General features: G+C 42.8%; 1 protein-coding gene across 7 annotated transcripts in view; it reads left to right on the top strand.

Moving 5' to 3' along the window:
* Nucleotides 1-18,333, top strand: part of RGS6 (regulator of G protein signaling 6) — a 491,454-nt gene that overhangs the window by 442,489 nt on the left and 30,632 nt on the right. For 6 of the 7 annotated variants that reach the window (XM_074997137.1, XM_074997135.1, XM_074997141.1 and 3 more), the window contains one exon: nucleotides 14,390-14,479. In XM_074997137.1, coding sequence (XP_074853238.1) covers nucleotides 14,390-14,479 — 90 coding nt within the window. Of the gene's footprint in view, nucleotides 1-12,404; nucleotides 12,473-14,389; nucleotides 14,480-18,333 lie in introns of those variants that run through there. The other variant, XM_074997139.1, reaches the window with a different exon arrangement.

Genomic DNA, 18,333 nt, shown 5'->3' with positions numbered 1-18,333 from the left:
TGCTGGGGGCACCTTTCCATTACCTTAAGCTACAGACACAAAGATCCCATGGGAGTTTAACACAGCACATTCTTACAGAGTAAGCTAGTCATAATCAGCCAAAACACAGCAATGGCAGGGAGACAGTAATGTAACAGGTATGTTGAAACTACACAAGAGAGAACATGGAATAAAACGACATGTAAGTCTTGACATAAGGAGACACAGAAATAGGGTGACCATCCGTCCCATATTGGGCTGGATGGTCCCATATTTGGGACGCGTCCCTACTTATTTTTTCGAAGGGATGAATTGTCCCATATTTAGGCCCTCAGGGCCTTGGGGGTATGGGCGGGAGCACCCGCGGCCACTGCTTCCCTGGAGCCCCGGGTGGGGAGCACCCACAGCTGCCACTTTCCCGGGGCTCCAGGCTGGGAGCACCCCCAGCTGCAACTTCCCTAGGACTCTGGGCTGGGAGTGCCTGCGGCCACTGCTTTCCCAGAGCTTGGTGCAGCCAGGAGGAGCCACTCCTCCCCGCTATTTGGGACAGGGAGATGTGGTCGCCTTACACAGAAATATAGTTTACCAAACAATGCCTTCATTAAATGCCAATGACTTAGAAATGCTCTAAGAGGGAAGAGAAAGCTGGCTGAGCTGAGAAGAAAGAAAAACACTATGACTGAGTTGAGCAAATAGGAAAGGGTGACCATGAAATAGTATTTTGCCTATATGCTGCACTGTGAGATGACATCCATACAAAATGACAGCAGCACACTGGAAGAACTGGGAAGGAATGTTGGCATAGGAATAACTAGGAAGAAGGAAGGAAGGAATATGACCATTTCTGCCTGTGAATACATGAGTACTAAGTTATATTGTTGTTATACCTCATTTCTATAACACTTTAAATGTACACAGCTCTTCACAGAACATAGCTTCCCAGAACTGTGAAATTATTCAGAAAAGTGACAACTAGACGGAACAAGAAAAGGGGATGTAGAGATACCTGTGCTGACATAGTAAGAGAGCATTGTCGGTGAACCCCAAGGAAAACCTCTTGATTCAAGTCTCAAACCTTCCCCCATTTTGGCAGGGCTGAATTTTGCTAATGGCCCCTAACTTTACACTGAGCTGAATGAAAATCTTTGTTCCAAACTGCCCTGACCTGTGGAATACTTGCAATCTGGATCTAAATTTGAGCTAAATGTGGTGCTCATTAGAGTGGTCCCAATCAGATAGATTTCTGCATGAGTGTTTTGCCACCTTTGCCCCTCAAAGGTGAGTCAGTCCTGCCCTGCAAAACTCCATCCATCTGAGATTTTACTCATCTCTTCCCACACAGTCCTGTTTGTGCACGTTCAATCTGCCTCGTAGCACCTCTTGCTATTCCAGTCACATCTCATGCCCCCATCAATCTTTGCAGTACACTGAAGTCCTTTCTAGCCCTGTTCTGTGCTTTTCCTCTCCTGAGCCCAGTGCCCCTCTTCCACACTGATACTTTTACAATTGTGCCTCATTTGTCTGCACAACCCCCGTTGCTACTTCTGCCCTGATTCCTAATATACACAGATGTGCTAATGCGCCTCACCCTTGATCTGCAGCATCTTTTGTTATTCAAATCCTGGGCCCCGCTGCCAATTTAAATGATTATTTTCTGCTCTTAGACAACTGTCCACTGAGCTAAAGATTATAATGATCAAAACAGTGTTCACTTGGGACTAAAGCAGCTATTACTACAAGGACAGCATGGAGAAAGGTCAGCTCAGTTAAACTAGTGCACCACTTAGCAAGTGCTAAATTCTCAGAACAGTTATTAGCATCACTGAGCAGCCAGCGTGAGGTCTCCAAGACATGGCCTGCCAGGATCAGCTCCGGAAAGCACAGAGGTACCCATCTATCTAAACATCCCCACTCTGCAAATGAAGCTGCTGATCACCAACCTTCTTGAGGTAGAAATAGGGGCTCAGTTATGTGACATGCGCACAAGCTCTGCTTGCTCCTGACACTTTTCACCAGTTTTTCTCAATCCCATTTTAATTTTTTTCAGATTTGTACTAGATTCCAAGGCCTTCGAAATGCCCTCTCACCTTCAGAGAGCCATCCATCTGTGTTCCGGTCACACAAGCCATTGTGTTGTGAACCAATATCACAAGAATGCATTGTGTTTCCTGATACTGATGCTTGGTTGTAGGGCATTTCCTGGCAAATTCTGGAGTCTGGCACACGTGAATAGAATGTGCCACATACTTGACCTTGAGGTTTCTTTTGTGTACGGTTGGTTAGACTTTTTATTGTTTTTTGGTTTGCGAAACTAAAGTAGTACTGTAGATTTAAGTTCAATTACCTGAAGTTATCAGCTGTTGTTTGATATGGAGATGATTTAGGGTACTGTAATTTGGTTCCAATCCCTAATTTGATGAGGGTTTAACTGTACTGCTCAGATATTTAATTCCAAAACAGAGTTTATCAGTGTTCCAAGCTTCTTGCTACTCAGGCTAGAGGTGCACCTGGGCTCTGAAATTTGGATCCAAGTCCAGATTTCAGAAGTACAAATATGAATCCAGTTTGTCCTGGCACATTCCAGGGAGAGGAACATCTGCAAAATGTTTAAGTGATCAGGCTGTCATATTCATTCCATCTTTCCTGAGACTATTTAGTGTTAGGCTCGTGCTGAGTTCAAAGATCAAAAGCAAACACAATGGAGATGTCCTCCCTTTCAGAAGGGAAAATAAAATGTGTGCAAGTGTGTGTGTGTGTGTGTGTGTGAGTATTTTCAAAGAAGGAAGAAATGGAGAAAGCTGATGAAGAGCCACCTCCTCCATGCTGCCTATTCAGCAGATTGATCTTTTTTTCCTGGGTCTTGGGTAGAAATGACTGGAAGAAAGGACAGTTGTAAAATAATAATCCTTTGCAGAAATGCAAGATCTTTGGTCCAAGACCTTAGGTCTTTACAAATGATGTAATCATGTCTTTTACTCTCCACTCACACAGTCAGCCCGCATTTACAGAAACTTCTGTAAAGGAAAGTAAATATTATTCCCAGTGTTTGGATGGGGAAACTGAGCCAATACAGAGAAGTTACGGAAGGTGTCCACAGCCAAGTTATTTTAAAATAAAGGACATTATTTCAAATAGCAGTTGGCTTATTTTGGAATAGGCAAAGCTCATTCTACGAGGAATAGTGCCTATTTCAAAATACCTAAATGGGAAGCAGGGGCTTTTGGAATCAGGGGGTCATTTCAAAAGGTCTCCCAGCTATACAAGCATCGTGTGTTTTGAAAGCAGTGCTTTCGAAGGGCGCACAGCCGCCATTATGCTCATGAGGCACTGCCTATTCATAGCAGCGCCTCATTAGCGTCTCCTGAAGTGCCTCATTACCATGGCCACTCCGAAAGAAGGGGCTAGAGTGGCCACAGCCACAGAGAATAGAGCCTATTTTGAAATAAGCCATAATATGTACTTGCAGACTCCAAAGAGAAATTGCTGAGCTACAATTCATCTGCAAATTCAATACCCTCAGCTCAGGATTAAACAAAGACTGTGAACGGCTGGCTAAATACAAAAGCAGCTTCCCCTCTCTTGGAGTTCACACCTCCAGATCAACTGATGACAATACAACTCAGCCTGCCTGACTGAGCTAACCTCGTTATCCCCAGCCTTGCTCTGGCCTATTTATACCTGGCCTTGCAGATTTCCAGGACCAGCATCTGAAGAAGTGAGTTAACTCACGAAAGCTCATGCTCTAAACTTTTCTGTTAGTCTATAAGGTGCCACAGGACCCTTCGTTGCTGCTACAGATCCAGACTAACACGGCTACCCTTCTGATACTTGTGTAGACACTGTATTTCGAAATAGCTAGGTGCTATTTCCAAATGCATTTTTGTGAGTAGCAGTGTTGTTTTGAATTTACATATTTTGGAACAGCTGTTCCGGAATGGCTTATTTCAAAATAAGGCTGCTGTGTAGACATACACTTAATGACAAAACATGAAACAGAACTCAGGAGCTCCCACTCAGTCTTTTGCTATTCTCTCCAAACTACATTGTTTTCCTAATTAACGTTCTCAGTTGTTAAACTTTTTGTGATATTTTGCTATAGAACAGACTGTGCAAGAACTGGATGTAGTGTTCTGTCCTGCTCCTCTGGCTGTGTCCAACTCCTTTAGGCTCTAGGGGGCAACCTTTCCCTCCTTTTCTCTCCAGTTCCTCTACCTATGTGTGGTCTGTTATGATTGCAGAGCACAGTTTGCCCCAGAACCCTCCTTGTGTATGTCTATCTGCTAAGGTTATATTAATATGCAATCTAAAGGATGAATACATTCCCTTTGGATTTCACAGAGCCACCTGTGAACAAACATCCTGAATCTAAAATGTGGGCAAGGAGGACCCTGTTCAGGAGAGCAATTAAGTATATGTAGCAAAAAGTGAAAATCAGGCAAGTGAAGGGGAAGGTTTAGACTTGAATCCCTGTTTTGCAGAAGGCAAAAGATATCAAGCAGCATTCTGCAGGTATTCAATAACTAATTCTTCCAGTTTCCTGTCTCATTCAAAAGGCTATATGTGCATGATACAAATTTGAAGTAGTTCATGGTTTTGAAATTATTTTCATTTTGAATTTATTGCAAAGTGTCTATATTTTGTGACTGCACTGATGGGCTTAAAATCTCGCCACTTTATGTCAGACTCCATGGCAATATGTCATTTAAGTGAGTGTCAAGGTATTGTCTTTCTGTAAGGAGCGAAATCAGTGACTGAGTCCCTTCCTGTGCTGCACAGGGGTAAGAGATTAGGAAAGGGGCATAAGAAATGAGCTCCCACCTTGTACATTCACTAATATAAGATCTCTCCAAAGCACATGAGAAAGAGATGATTACTGTACTGGCCAACATGTTTGTCCACATGGCATTTCTCCAAGGAACAGCAGTCTGTGGTTTCCGTTGCCACAGACAACAGCAGCTCCTCCATGATGACTCAACATTCAACTTCTGTAGACAAAATCTGATCAGAGATCAATAATCAGAGCATCCACACGAGATTACTTTGCAATAACTTTACAAGTAGGGCAAATCCACCCACAGACCCAGCACGTTACCCAAAAGGTCTAACACAATTTATCACAGAAGGGATATTTTTTTGTTGGCATGTTGTATGATATTTGCTATTTTAGGCTACACAGGGCCAAATCCCCACCTTCCACACTCACCCATGGAAATGCCTAAAATGCAGTGAAGTGTTGCCTGAGCCGCAGAGTGACTCCAAGCAATGAAACTTAGCTTTGCGGTAACGTTCTTTTCATGGGCATGTGGAAAGGGAAGCATCAGGTGGGCAGTGTCTTGACCAATGAACTCAAGAACCTTGTGTAGCAGTTGAATATGTATGGGACTGCAGTGAGTATGTCCACTACTATGGGTCATGGAGTCTGCATTATGCAGTGCCCCCTGGTTGAAAAGGGATTCCAGTCCCTGCAAAAACTGTGTTGCTCCACAAGGCAAAGCCTGTTCACACTGACATTTTGCCAGGGACCAGGATTTGGCCATACTGAAAGAATCAACTTTGTAGAAATGGCCGTTGCTCTCAAAAGCTATCGCTGCTCATGCATAATTAGAATACTGAGGCTACTCCCATCTCCCAGGAGAGCTGTTTCTATATTTAGCTCAAAGTCTTCCTGCATTAAGAGAATGACATCTCCATTGTACTGCATTCCAGGATGCTACACCTTTGTGTGCTCCCGCAATGAGCACAGAAAGAATGCCTAGCAGTTTTGCAGTTCTACTGTATATATGAGGGAGAAGAAAACAAGTAAAGACAAGAAAAAGCAACACGTCATATAGTCTGATGCTAAGGATATATTATGTTGCCATCTATACATTATAAACTCACTGTAGAGCTTTACATTGCATTTTTAACTATGGATCTACAGAGATAAACAGCTGATTCCTGTGCTTTATTCAAAGGCTATGTCTACATTAGAAGCATCTGTCTCAAGAAGTTCTTGTCAGAAGAGTTGTTCCAACAAAACTTCTGTCGACACATCATGTCTACACATAAAAGTGGATCACTCTTGTGATCCGCTCTGTCAACAAAAGGGCCCCTGGAGCATCCACACGGCTTTTTTATCGACAGTGTCTGGTGAGAAAATTCATTTTGTGTGTAGATGCACTGCGAATTTTGTTGACAAAACCCCAGTTTTGTCAACAAAACTCACAAGTGTAGACACAGCCAAAATGAGCTGCGAATGCTTCAGGTTGACTATGTCTACATTAGAGAATTTTGTAGACAAAAGTAGGGTTTTGTAAATAAAACTCGCGAAGCATCTACACATGAAATGAGTTTTGCTGACCAAAACTGTAGACAAGAAAAGCTGTGTATATGTTCTGGGAGGGCCCTTTTGTCAACAGAGCAGATAAGAAGATCAATCTGCTTTTATGTGTAGACATGATGTGTCAACAGAAGTTTTGTCAGAACATCTCTTCCTACAGTAAATTCTGTACGCAGATGCTTCTAGCATAAATAGCCATTATTTCTTTTTCTTGATCACCACCTTACAGTATTTTCAGCCCAATCATGGTTTCGTACTTTCTAGTTTAGCAAGAAAATAAGTCCGTATTGTGATCTAAGTACAGTAAAATTCCTTTAAACCAGCACATCCAGGACCAGACAGGTGTCAGATTACCAAATTTTCTGGACTGTTGGATGTCACCATAACCCCCACACCCTAGTTCTAACCCTCCTGTTGTGGCTCATCACCCCCTCACCCAGCTGCGGCTCTTCACCCCTGCGTGTCCCCAGCTTCTTCACCACGCACAGGCTTCTCTGCTTCTTCACCACCCCCACTGTCCCCAGCTCCAACCCCCTTGTGTATCTTGGGGGACAACTATATGCCAGATCATCAAATTTTGCCAGATTAGCTCAGTAAATGGGACTATTTTTGCCAGATGCTGGGCTATCAGGATTTCCTAACCATCGGAGGCCAGATTAAAGGAATTTTACTGTATATATGTTTAAATAATAGAATTGCTTACTTGAATGCAAAGTAAAACCAATTGCTAAAATTTGAGATGTACTTTATTGTGTCAGTTAAATAACTTGAGGATGGTAAAATAGATTTTCCTCAAATTTTCCAGAGCAATTCACTCTCAGACAATGACCCTTTGTGTCACTAACCACACTGAGCCTTTATTTTCTAAACTATAAATCTCTAAAAATCTAGGGCTGCAATAGAGTCTACTGTGATCATTTAAATATAGCATTGCTAGCTAGCACTACTGTGTTTTAACCAGAGTGTCAAGTGGGGAATTTGGTAATTTTGCTATTGGTAGTGCCATGTGGTCACCACTAAAATGATTACACAAAGGTAGTCTGAAAAGGGGGGCAGGGAAGGGAAGTAAAATGAGAATGGAAACAAGGGGGGAAAAAAGCAAATTTAGAAGAGTAGCTCTGTGTGTGTGTGTGTGTGTGTGTGTGTGAGAGAGAGAGAGAGAGAGAGAGAGAGAGAGAACACTGCAGGAGGCTAAAGGCATTTTGAATGAAACCTCTTTGAGTTTGTAATGGGTGTTTTTCTTTTAGAATGTACCAATGTTAGGTCCATCCTTCAGCTGCCTATTTCATGCACACTCTGAACTACAGCTGCTACTATCTCCATCTCCTTCTGCTCCGGGGGCTCATGTGGCAGCACTCCCTACCTTGTCTGAGTCAAGTTCCCATGCAGTCCTCAGGATTCATTTAGCATAAATGGTGATCAGTTGAGAGTGCTTCTAAAGAACATTATGTTCACCAATGACACAGAAGGTTTGTCACTGATTCTCTTTCAGGGTTTTTTCTTTTATTTTCTTGCACCAAGCTCCCTGCTTACCCCTGGGTCTGTGTTTGTGCTGTTGTGCTATAGGAAGCTGTAAACCCGGGCAGGATTCCAGAGGATAAGCTGGAGGAACGTAACGTGAAGCCTGTGGAACTTAAGTGGTGCATAGGCCTTTCTTTAGATCCTCCGTAAAGGAGCAATTTAAAAAAAAAAACTGAAGGAATGTTTTATACTCCAAATGTGTTGGAAACTGTACCTTAAAACACACAGAGTGTAGAGAATCTCGGGATGTAGCCTCTTCCATCCCAACAGCTACAGACAAGCCTTAGCTGCTGCTTACATTGTATATATAAAATACACACACACTGGCATGGCAGGGGGGCACTTTCTGTTAGCAAGGTATGATTTGAGGACACATTGGAATGTTATCTGGGACATAAGGGTACAAGAACTTGAGCCGAGAGCTAGAAGACATGTAAAGTTTGGGCTGTGTGCAGCTTTTGCCCCAGACAGGGAGCATATGAGATTATAGATGGTGTAAAAACACAAGACAAAACAGCTTTTCAAACAGAGAGACTGACTTTCTCCTGCACACAAGCTTCAGAGGAAATAGCCAAAATTTCCCACTAGAAAGGATACTTTGAGTGAAGAAAATTCTTGCTGTGCTCTATCAGGTACCCAGCCTAGAAGATTGTGCTATAAAATTATTTTTTAAATTACTCGGCCATTTCTGACATACTTGTCTGGTATTCCCAAGGTCCTGGTTGGTTGGCTGGCTGCCACCCTCTGCCCTAGTCAGGGTCATTGTACTTTGATTGCTCAGGGGGTGGGGGAGAGACTTAAGATCTTGTTGCAACACATTGATTTGAAGCAGGTGCAGCTCTGAGACAGCTTCTGCTATCTCATCCACCTCCCACATTCCCGTCTGGATTTCCAGCTTTGATATTTTTTCCTTTCCTCTCTTGTCAAGAAAATTTACAGAGTTTGTCCTTCATCTCTTTCCAAAGATGTGGTGTGTAAAGAGAAAACAGCAGAGGGGCACTGTGTCTTATCAGGGTTTACTTCCCCACACTTCAGCTGTCCGTCACAGCTGGGGTGTGATTTCCTTTCGGTCTCTCGTAATCACACTAAAGAATGTTTGCCTGATTTACTACCTAGTTAATCCTTTGTTTTCTAATCCACAGAAGTGTCAACGTTTTCCTTTTTAAAATGTGTTATTTAATTCCACATTTACAATGAAACATACATTGCAAAACCCCCTAAGCAATTATTTGCAAAATTCAACAGGCACTATATAAAGCGGTGCACAGAGGATATGGGATGAAGCCTGTAGACCTCAGGCACCGTATAGTATTTTTCAGGTTGTAGAAGAGACACATTTCACAGGTAGTAAGCACAAATGGGTACTTGATTCAGAATACTGGATATACACAGACTCTGTATCTCACAGCTGCTGAGCAAAGACTGTGTTGTCTGGAGATACCGTACAGTCTCAGAGAGGAGAAGCAAGTGACCAGCACTAACTTCTGAGATCTTTTTGGAGAAAGAATTAACCTAACAGAAAGGTTGTTCTGATCACTCTCACTAGACCAGGGGTTCTCAAACTACGGGGCACCACAACCCCTTTCTGACAACAAAAATTACTACGTGACCTCAGAAGAATGAAGCCACCCATGCCTTGACCCACAGGAAGGAGTGGAACCCAAAGACTGAGCCATACCACCCCTTATAAGCAAGCTAGGGAAATGTGTTCTAAACGAAATCACTATGAGATGTGTGAACAATTGGTTGGAAGAGTAGAAGTAGTGAATGACAATGGTTTCTTGTCAAACTGGGAGGACATAGCTAACGAGCAGTGATGCTGGACCAAGGGGTGCTGCATGTGCAGCTGCACCTGGATGTGGTGTCCATCATGCACAATGATTACAATTTTGTTTAATAGTTCTCAGCACACCCACTACAAAATTGCTCCAGGGCCCCTTTAGAGGGATCAGGGAGGTGGGGGAGGGTCTATTTTGGGGCAGATAGCAATCAATATTTTTATTCATTATTTAGATGAAGGAGTGAAAAGTAACCCTACAAAATATGAAAATGACCCAAAGAAGAGAGGAGTTTCGAGCCCTTTTGAGGACAGGGTTAGAACTCAGAATGCCCTTAATAAATTTCATCTGAAATGTACAAGGTGAAATTCAACAATGACACGCACACAATACTATACTAAAGAAGGAAAAATAAAGCATACATATAAAATGAGGAATAGTTGGCTAGGTATTAGTACTGCAGAAAAGGATCTGAGGGTCATAGCGGATAAAAAAATTGAATATAAAACACTGTGATGCAGTTGCAAAAAAGGGCAAATAACATTCTCATATGTAAGACACAGGAGTTTATTGCTCTGTCCGTCTAGACATTGATGAGGCCTCACTCGTATATTGTATCCAATTTTAGGTGTTAGACTTTAAGAAAGATGTGGACAAGTTAGAGGTAGTTCAAAAGAGAGCAATAAAAATGACAACAGTTATAGAAAACTTTATAAGTAAGGGTAATAGGAAGGACAGAAGTGGAGAGGCAAGTGATGCATAGTCTTGCAAAAGGAAAACTTTGGCACCTGTTAACAGTCTTGAAATAAATTAAGGACTTTTAATGAGGACTGTTGTTAGTTCTCCATGTCTGCAGACAGTAGAACAAGAAGTAATGGGTTTAATCTGCAGCAAGGGAGATTCAGTTTAGCTATTAGGAAAAACTTTCTAACTAAATGGATAATTAGGGACTGGAGTAGGTTACTAAGGGAAGTTATGAAATTCACAACATTAGCTGTTTTCGTGAACAGGTTAAACAAACATCTATCAGCAAAGGTCTATGTATACTTGGTCCAGCAGGCATAGTCTAGAGCGGTGTTTCTTAAACTTGTTGAGACTGCAGAACACCAAACAATAATATTTTTAATGAGGAACACCTATGAACATTTTCTTCAAACAAATTGTCGGACCAAAAAACAAACAGCAACATATACAGAAAAAAATAGTAATTTAATCAGGTATCATAGGAATGAAGAAGTAACATTGTATCTGGTTTTAAAAGTAGAAAATATATACCTTCAGTGTACGATGTCAAAAAAGGGCCAGACACTCATGGCTCACCTGCAAGTTGTTCACAGAACCCCAGTGTTCTGTGGAACATAGTTTAAGAGACACTGGTCTAGATGACCAATGTTTCCATGAATCTGTGCAACATCAGAAATCTCATTCACTGTTATGGGATATTGGTGCTCTTATTACCAGCCATCTGCAACAGAAACAGCATTACACTGCAGTTTTGTGAGTTGAGCCTCTGACAGAAGGCCCTAGGCAGAGCCAATGGGACACTCTATAAAAGTCAGCCATGGGGCTTGTTCTTTAAAATAGCTCTTTTTCATTTACTCCAAAGTTTTAAAAGTAGGATGCTACATTCATTGATGTTTAACAAGACATTTAACAAATTTATAATAGAAGCTTATTTTGAAAACCTTCCACAGAGAAGGAGTGTTTTCTTAAACTTAATGCACAGGACTGTGGTTTTACTAGTTTCATTCTGATAACTAATGCTGAGGGGCAGTACCTAAAGGTAGTCAACAGAGGGGCAGGACCTAAAGGTAGCTAGGGGAATTGTCATCACAATCCCTAAAATGAAATGTCTCTTCCTTCTTTTAAATGACAGTGCAAGGCAGAATGTAATTTTTCCATGGAACTCCTTGAGAGTAATGTAAGAATAATAGGCAGTTCCGGCTTCCTGCCCACCAGTTCCCAGTGAAACAGGCTCTACTGCCTGGAGTTGCGCCTTCACTGTGGTAGATTGCATAAGTGGTGCATTTGCTGTACATAGTCACTGGGCTTATGGCAGCTAACTTGTCGGTTTGGCAGACGTGTTCTGCAAAATGAAATATTTTGCCAGCATTCCATCTGGAAAGTCCTGAATTTCATGTCATCAGTGCCACATAGATAGGTATGTCTTGGGATGTGCATGTCTGTAGAGGGCATGCCACTTTTCCATCCTTAAAAATGCTCTTTGTGGTGGAAGATTCATCATCATAATCATCAGTCCTGTGGCCAAGGTTGTTGGGGCACCTTCATGACAATGTCATGGAAGATTACAGCCTCACAATGGGTTGTTCACCCTCTCAGCCGTACAGTGAGGAAGAGAAACACATGCTCTGTGGGTTAGGAAGTGGGCTCACAGTCGATAGTAGTAATAGCTCAAAACAAGGAATGAATTAAAATCATATGCATAATGGAACTCACCCATTTGCACTCTATGAGACTAAAGCCGTTACAGTCACACAGATTCCACTGCCAACCTGTCATTTCCTCAGCGTTTATTATTTGGATTTATTGCTTTTTCTGGGTGTTCCAGAAATTGTGAGATGCTCAACAGTATATTTACAAGTCCTCTCAATGGGCCACAGATCACCTAGATTCTAGCACAGCAGTTATATTAATAGTGCATTGGTATCCATTAATGGAGGGCATCAAAGACCAGAATAGCCTTAGCACATTATGGGAGTCCACTGTGCAAGCAGGTTGGATTTGTTGTGTATGTACATTATTGCAGCCACGCGATTCAAACTGGAACTTTTGTGGTCCATTCTCAGCAGCTCTTTCAAGTGAGCCAAAGGGAGCTACACTGAACAGGCGTCATCTGAACGATACTCCACAGAGCTAGAAAGACAAAGGCGGACTGTCGACTGAATGTTCCACAAAAGCCATGTTGTTAAATGGTCTGCGTATCGGGCATGCCATCAGTCATGAGTTTAAGAAAACCCTTGAATCATTATAACCAAAGAACAAGATTTGCTTCTGGAAGCCGCATATTTCCCATGATCAACTGTCTTTCCTCATTCACATTCAAAGTCTAGGAAGAGTTATCAACAATTTCATAAAATCAGCCCCTGGAAAGGGACAGTAGCAACACCATTGTTTGCTGGTTCCAAGGTATAAAACATACAGAGAATGCTTAATAAAAATTACATGAATATAGCTACATTAGAGCTTTGACTGTGACTCTGACTTGTCTTTCCTGGGAGAGGCACAGTCAAGGGGTCAGCTCGTTATTTATTTCATCTCGAGATGTGATAAATCATTGTTTTGTTCCCCCACCCTCAGATGTAAAGTCCCTGCTGTTTTTAACAGAGATCCAATACAGGTTGTTGGCTTGGCTTGGATGAATGCAGTTTGCCCTCATTTTAGTACCAAAGCAACAACTTTGCTGTTAACTTACCTGGTTTGGTACATTTGTCTCTGATCAGCAAACCCATGGCACCACTTGTCTGTATGTCTGTGAGGACTGAACATACTTTTATCCTACAAGGATCATTTCCCTTTGACAGCAAACCCCAGGCATCTGAATACAGGTTTCTCAAGTTCCCTTGAATAAGGGGACTTTGAAGTAGGCGGGGTCGTTTCGGAAAGGAGCCCCGTCGGGACGAGCCGCGCAGCGGCGAGGCGCATCAATTTCGAACTGCTGCGGCCACCCACATGCTAATGAAGCGCTGAATATGCATTTCAGCGCTTCATTAGTAAACTTCGAAATGGCCATTTGCGTGGCCATTTCGAAGTTTGGGGCTAGTGTAGACACAGCCAATAACTCTTAAGTGTTCTTTAAACCTGGCTGATCAGACATTCATGCGGTGGTTTCCAACCTTTTCAGTAGCCTGGCACACTTCAGTGAGACAAACAATTCCGCTGCCCACCTACTTTTTTTTTTCAGCTAAATCAATTGCTCGTAAACCGCACATTTACTGTGGTTACGGTCTTACTAGAGAGGTTTGCAACATAGTAGTGTATACAGCAAACTAAACAAGGATCAAATGGGATGCTGAATAACTGAGTAAACATTGAAATGTTCGACTACTGGTGGGATGGGGAGGCAGGTCCAGTGAGCAGGCTACCCTTCCGGCCAGCCCATTGAAGTAGAGAGCAGCATTTAAACTGCATCCCGCCTTCAGCAGGCTCCCACCCTCCCTCCCTTCCCACCTTGCCACAGCAGGGAGGTGGAGCCACTTCTGCCAGCCCCTTCAGGCCAGGAGGCAGCATTTCAACTGCTACCCAGCACGAACAGGCTCCTGTGGGGTTGGCATTTCCCCTCACCACAGCTCTTTGGGGAAACTGATGAAATTTCCTGGCGCACACGGGCAGTTCTCATGACATATCAGTGTGCACATTGGTTGAAATTCGTGCTTGTTCCCATTTATGAAGTACAATGCTCCTTCAGTAGTCTTCCTGAGTTCAACAGCAGTAGATGACGGAACTTGGTCATAATATAGTTGTTTCAGAGAGCTTTGTACCTAACAAACTCAGCCCCTTTCTAAGCCGCAGATCAATATATGTAAGCTCTACTGGGACAGGGTCCATCTTTTGCGTGGGGGGTACAGTGCCTAGCAGAAAAGGATTCTCCAGGACATGGGCTCCTGGGCACTGCCACAATATAAATGAAAAAAAAATTATTGTAATTAGGACTTTAATTCCTCTTTTTAATTGTCTCTCATCTTTTCATTTTCATTGGACTGTTTTGAATCCCTCTGATTTCTGAATGGCATTTGGTAACAATTCTCAAACTTTCCTTTCCTCCTGCCCACAGGAGCACATTTACAAGCTGATGAAGAGTGACAGCTACGCACGGTTCCTCCGTTCTAATGCATACCAAGACTTATTGCTGGCAAAGAAGAAGGTATCTTTTGGGAAGGACATGCTTGCATCTCTTAGCACCTATTGAGTCTTGCCTGCTGCTTGCTGCTAGTATGAAAACGGGAATATTGTTTCGTTTACTTTTTTACTTTTTCTTTTTTTAAGAAAAGGAGTGAGGACATTTGTTTCCTTGAAGGCCCAGGGTATGGCATCCCAATAGACAGTTTTGGCAACTATTGCAGGGCAAAGGTAGAATGCCCAGCCAATCAAAACACAGACTATGAAAACTGTTCAGGTTATGCAGGCGTCTTCCAAACTCGATGCAGGCCATTGAAAGGCCATGGTCTCCTCTTCATGACAAAGATGATATCTCACCTCAGAGTAACAGACTAGGTACAGCATCCTAGATGAAACCATGTGGTCCTCCTTTGGGATGCCTTACCTGGGGACCTCCCTGTAATGTCTTACCCCGGCTCCTTTTCTCTGCTCCCTGAAAATGCATGCTTTTCATTTTAAACAAGAAAGAATTGCAACCCAGAGAAAAATCAAGAACTTTAGTAGCCATTTTCTTCACCAAAGACCTGTTTCTTTTCATCCCTTTGATGTCAGCACATCCGCTGCCAGCAAAATATATTCTGCCAGGAATTCCCAGCTCAGAGTAGCAAAGGATTGATTCAGTAGAATTAAGTCAGTTCTTATCCACCCAGTACTGTTTGGGAAAGTGGTGGTGAGGAGAGGGGTTTGGAAGGTAGGATACTTCTCTCTGCATTTGTGGCTGTGCTTATGCTTTCTGTACTTGCAAGCTTACTCCAGTACTGTACTAGAGAGAGAGAGAGCGAGAGAGAGAGAATGTGTTTTTGTATGCACACTTCTCTTTGTGTGACGCACTCCCACTTGCAATTAAGTCTTTGGTTAACAGCAACATAGACCAGCGGTTCCCAACCTTTTTGGGACAGCAACCCATTTTGACAATTCAGTTACACTTTGTGACCCAAGGCAATTTAAAACTGTGGGTGGGGGAGGAGGTTCTCCCCGGGGGAAAAAAATGTTATAAATCTTGATTCACTGCTGCCTTGCCCCCAGGCTTAAACCCCTCACATCCCCAAACCACCCTCTGCCTCCAGGCTTAAAACCCTCGCAGCCCCAAACTGCCCCCCTCACCTACCTCACACAAGTTCCATGGCTGCCCCCCCACTGCTCCTTTGCCAGCTCCCCCCAGCCCTCCTACTCCCTTCCCCCACCAGCAACACAGGCAGTTCCCCGCCTGTATGCACTGAAATGGAACTCAATTTAATTGGTTTAACGGCTGGATCCCTCCTGCCAGCCGTTAAACCAATTAAATTGAGTTCCATTTCAGCACAGCAGGGCTGGGACTGGAGTCGGAGGAGTGAGCAGCAGCGGTGGCGGGAGCTGCAAATGGTTCCTTAAAGAGCCACATGCAGCTCAGAGCCACCCAGCCAGCAACCCTTAGAAAATCAAATGGTGACCTATGTTTGGGTCCTGACCCATGGGTTGGGAATCCCTGCCCTAGGCACAATTATTTTCAACTACTTCAGCCTGACCTTGTGGTTTTCTGTCACCATGCTCACTGCTATTTCCCCACTGCATTAGCCAAACGGATGTCAAATTGAGTCGTGTCAATGCATTGCAGTGAAATCCCATTGGATTTTTACCTGCTCATGGCTATTATGGGTCCTGAAAGTGCATGTCACAACGTAATAAGCCAAAATTTTACTTTCTGTTGTGCCTGGTGTTCACGTCAGTGGGATGGCAGTGGTGTAACTTAGGACATGAACTGGCCCTGTGTTTTAAAACCAGCTGGTTTTAGACAAATACAGGCCAGAAAAAATGCAAAATCCTAGCTGACATTTGAATTTTTAAGTTGCTCTTTAAACCTGGGTCAGAATTCAAAGGCCAAGGGGGAAAGAGGTGTAAGTAAAACTCTTGAACATCCTGTGATAATGAAAAATAAGAATTAGAAATCAGTGCTGTCTTAGCCCTGTGAGCCTCCCTGTATGTTCTCCCTGCAATGCTTCCCCTTTCAAAACATTAGGACTTGATGGTTTGTGTATTAATACAAAGGAAAGTTCTCTTCCTGGATGAGCCAGTTTTGAATCAAAAATGTCTTTGGAATCGTTGTTTGCTGTCAGATCAAGTGCTAGAGACCTGTCAGCATGATGTGCATGAGTCTCATGCCACCTAAGGAACAGGTTTCAGCGTCATGCTAACATGGCAGTGGAAATAAGAATCTAGTTTCTTTTAGAAAGAGACCTGGGTACTCAAGTAAACATATCCAAGAAAAAACATGTTGCTGTGTCATTCACCAATTTAACATGTAGTGTGTGGGGGAGTGATTCAAGTTGCGTCAGGAGCTGTAAAGCAAATCTTACCATGTTAGTCTAGTAAACATTGTACCACTGAAAGCACAGTGATGCTGTCTGACCAGGAAATGAAGCTTCTGTATACTGACCTACATGGTAGGTCCTTAGTAGTTTTATAGCAGATTTGAGAGAGTCCTTTAGGGCTTCTGGAGGCACCCTGGAAGACGGGGTGGGTATAAGAGAAGAACAGGGGAATTCCCGAGCCTTTCAATAGTGAGGATTTGGGTTTAAATCCCAAGAGTAAAAGTTTGGCCTTATTGAAGTCAGTAGTTTTGCCATTGACTTCAATGGGGCTAGGATTTCACCTCAAAAGTTTGAAGCCTTGTCAGGTATACCTTCCAAATGTCCCTCATTTCAAGAGACAGCACTCCTTTTAGTCCCAGACTGGCCTGCATTGCATACCTGTGTGGTGCCCTCACTTTTCTGGTTGACTCTTAATTACAGCAGATCTGCAGAATCATAGAAGTGAGCTTACCGGAAGCTATTTACACTAAAGAAATGAATCCCACAGCATTTTAAGCTTTTTGTATTTTCCTGCTCTCATTTTGGGGTATTGTTATACATTGCAGCCCACATAAAGCATTGTGGCAAAAATACAGGATTGGGAGTCATAAGATCTGTTTTCTTTCCCTAGCTTTTCCACTAATTTTTTTGTGTGACTTTGGGTAATTCACTTAATCTGTGTGTGCTTCATACTCCCTACTGTGTAAAATGCAGAAGATAATACCAACCTGTATAGAAGTGATGTTGAGAGTCTTAATTAACATCAGTAAAAATGTCTGGCATATTTTGAGGTCCTCAGGTGCAAATCTCTATATAGTGTGCGTCATGTAAATTCAAAGTATTATCATATTTCCACATCTTGAAATTGCCCATGTGAGTTTTTGAGCTGGGGTCTGGAAGTGGAATAAGCAAGAGAACATTGTGGGCCAGGATTCAAATATGTTGGCAGGGTTAGAGAAGGAGGAGAGGGGAAAGTAGACATACTTTACAGACTCATGGATGCACGGATAATGCAGTTGGGCAATATATAGGCTAGGAGATCCTTCTTCATTAATGGTGGGGATTTTCTTCTTTCCTACCAATGTCATTTTTACATGTACTTCAGTACGGTGGTCTGGATCATTCAAATTCATAGAGTACTACTGGGAGTACAGAACTGGGATTCAGCAATTAGAGGCTTCGCATAGGAGCAAGGAAGGCTAAGAGCTGGGTGTAAGTCTCTGCATTGCACAGTCGTAAGTTTCCCTACATTCCTGCCCCCTTACTGTGAAAACAGCAGGGTGAAAAAGAGGAAGGATATGGGCCTCTATGTATCAGAGGAGAGAAGAACTTTAGCTTGATAAGCTTGCAGATGAGCCATTAACTATGTGTTTTTCTATGGACCTCACTCCTGCTTCTAGGTAGGAATCATTAGATGTTTGTCAGCAGCTGTCTCACATGTGCACAGTTGGGTTCTGTTGCACTCCTTTGCTTACACATTGTATTTTATTTTATTGTGCATGCACTCAACATG

The sequence above is a fragment of the Carettochelys insculpta genome, chromosome 6 (assembly GCF_033958435.1).
Source record: "Carettochelys insculpta isolate YL-2023 chromosome 6, ASM3395843v1, whole genome shotgun sequence".
NCBI classification, from domain to species: domain Eukaryota; kingdom Metazoa; phylum Chordata; order Testudines; family Carettochelyidae; genus Carettochelys; species Carettochelys insculpta.
Note: the sequence above shows the minus strand (reverse complement) of the source record. Positions and strands in the feature narration are given on the sequence as shown.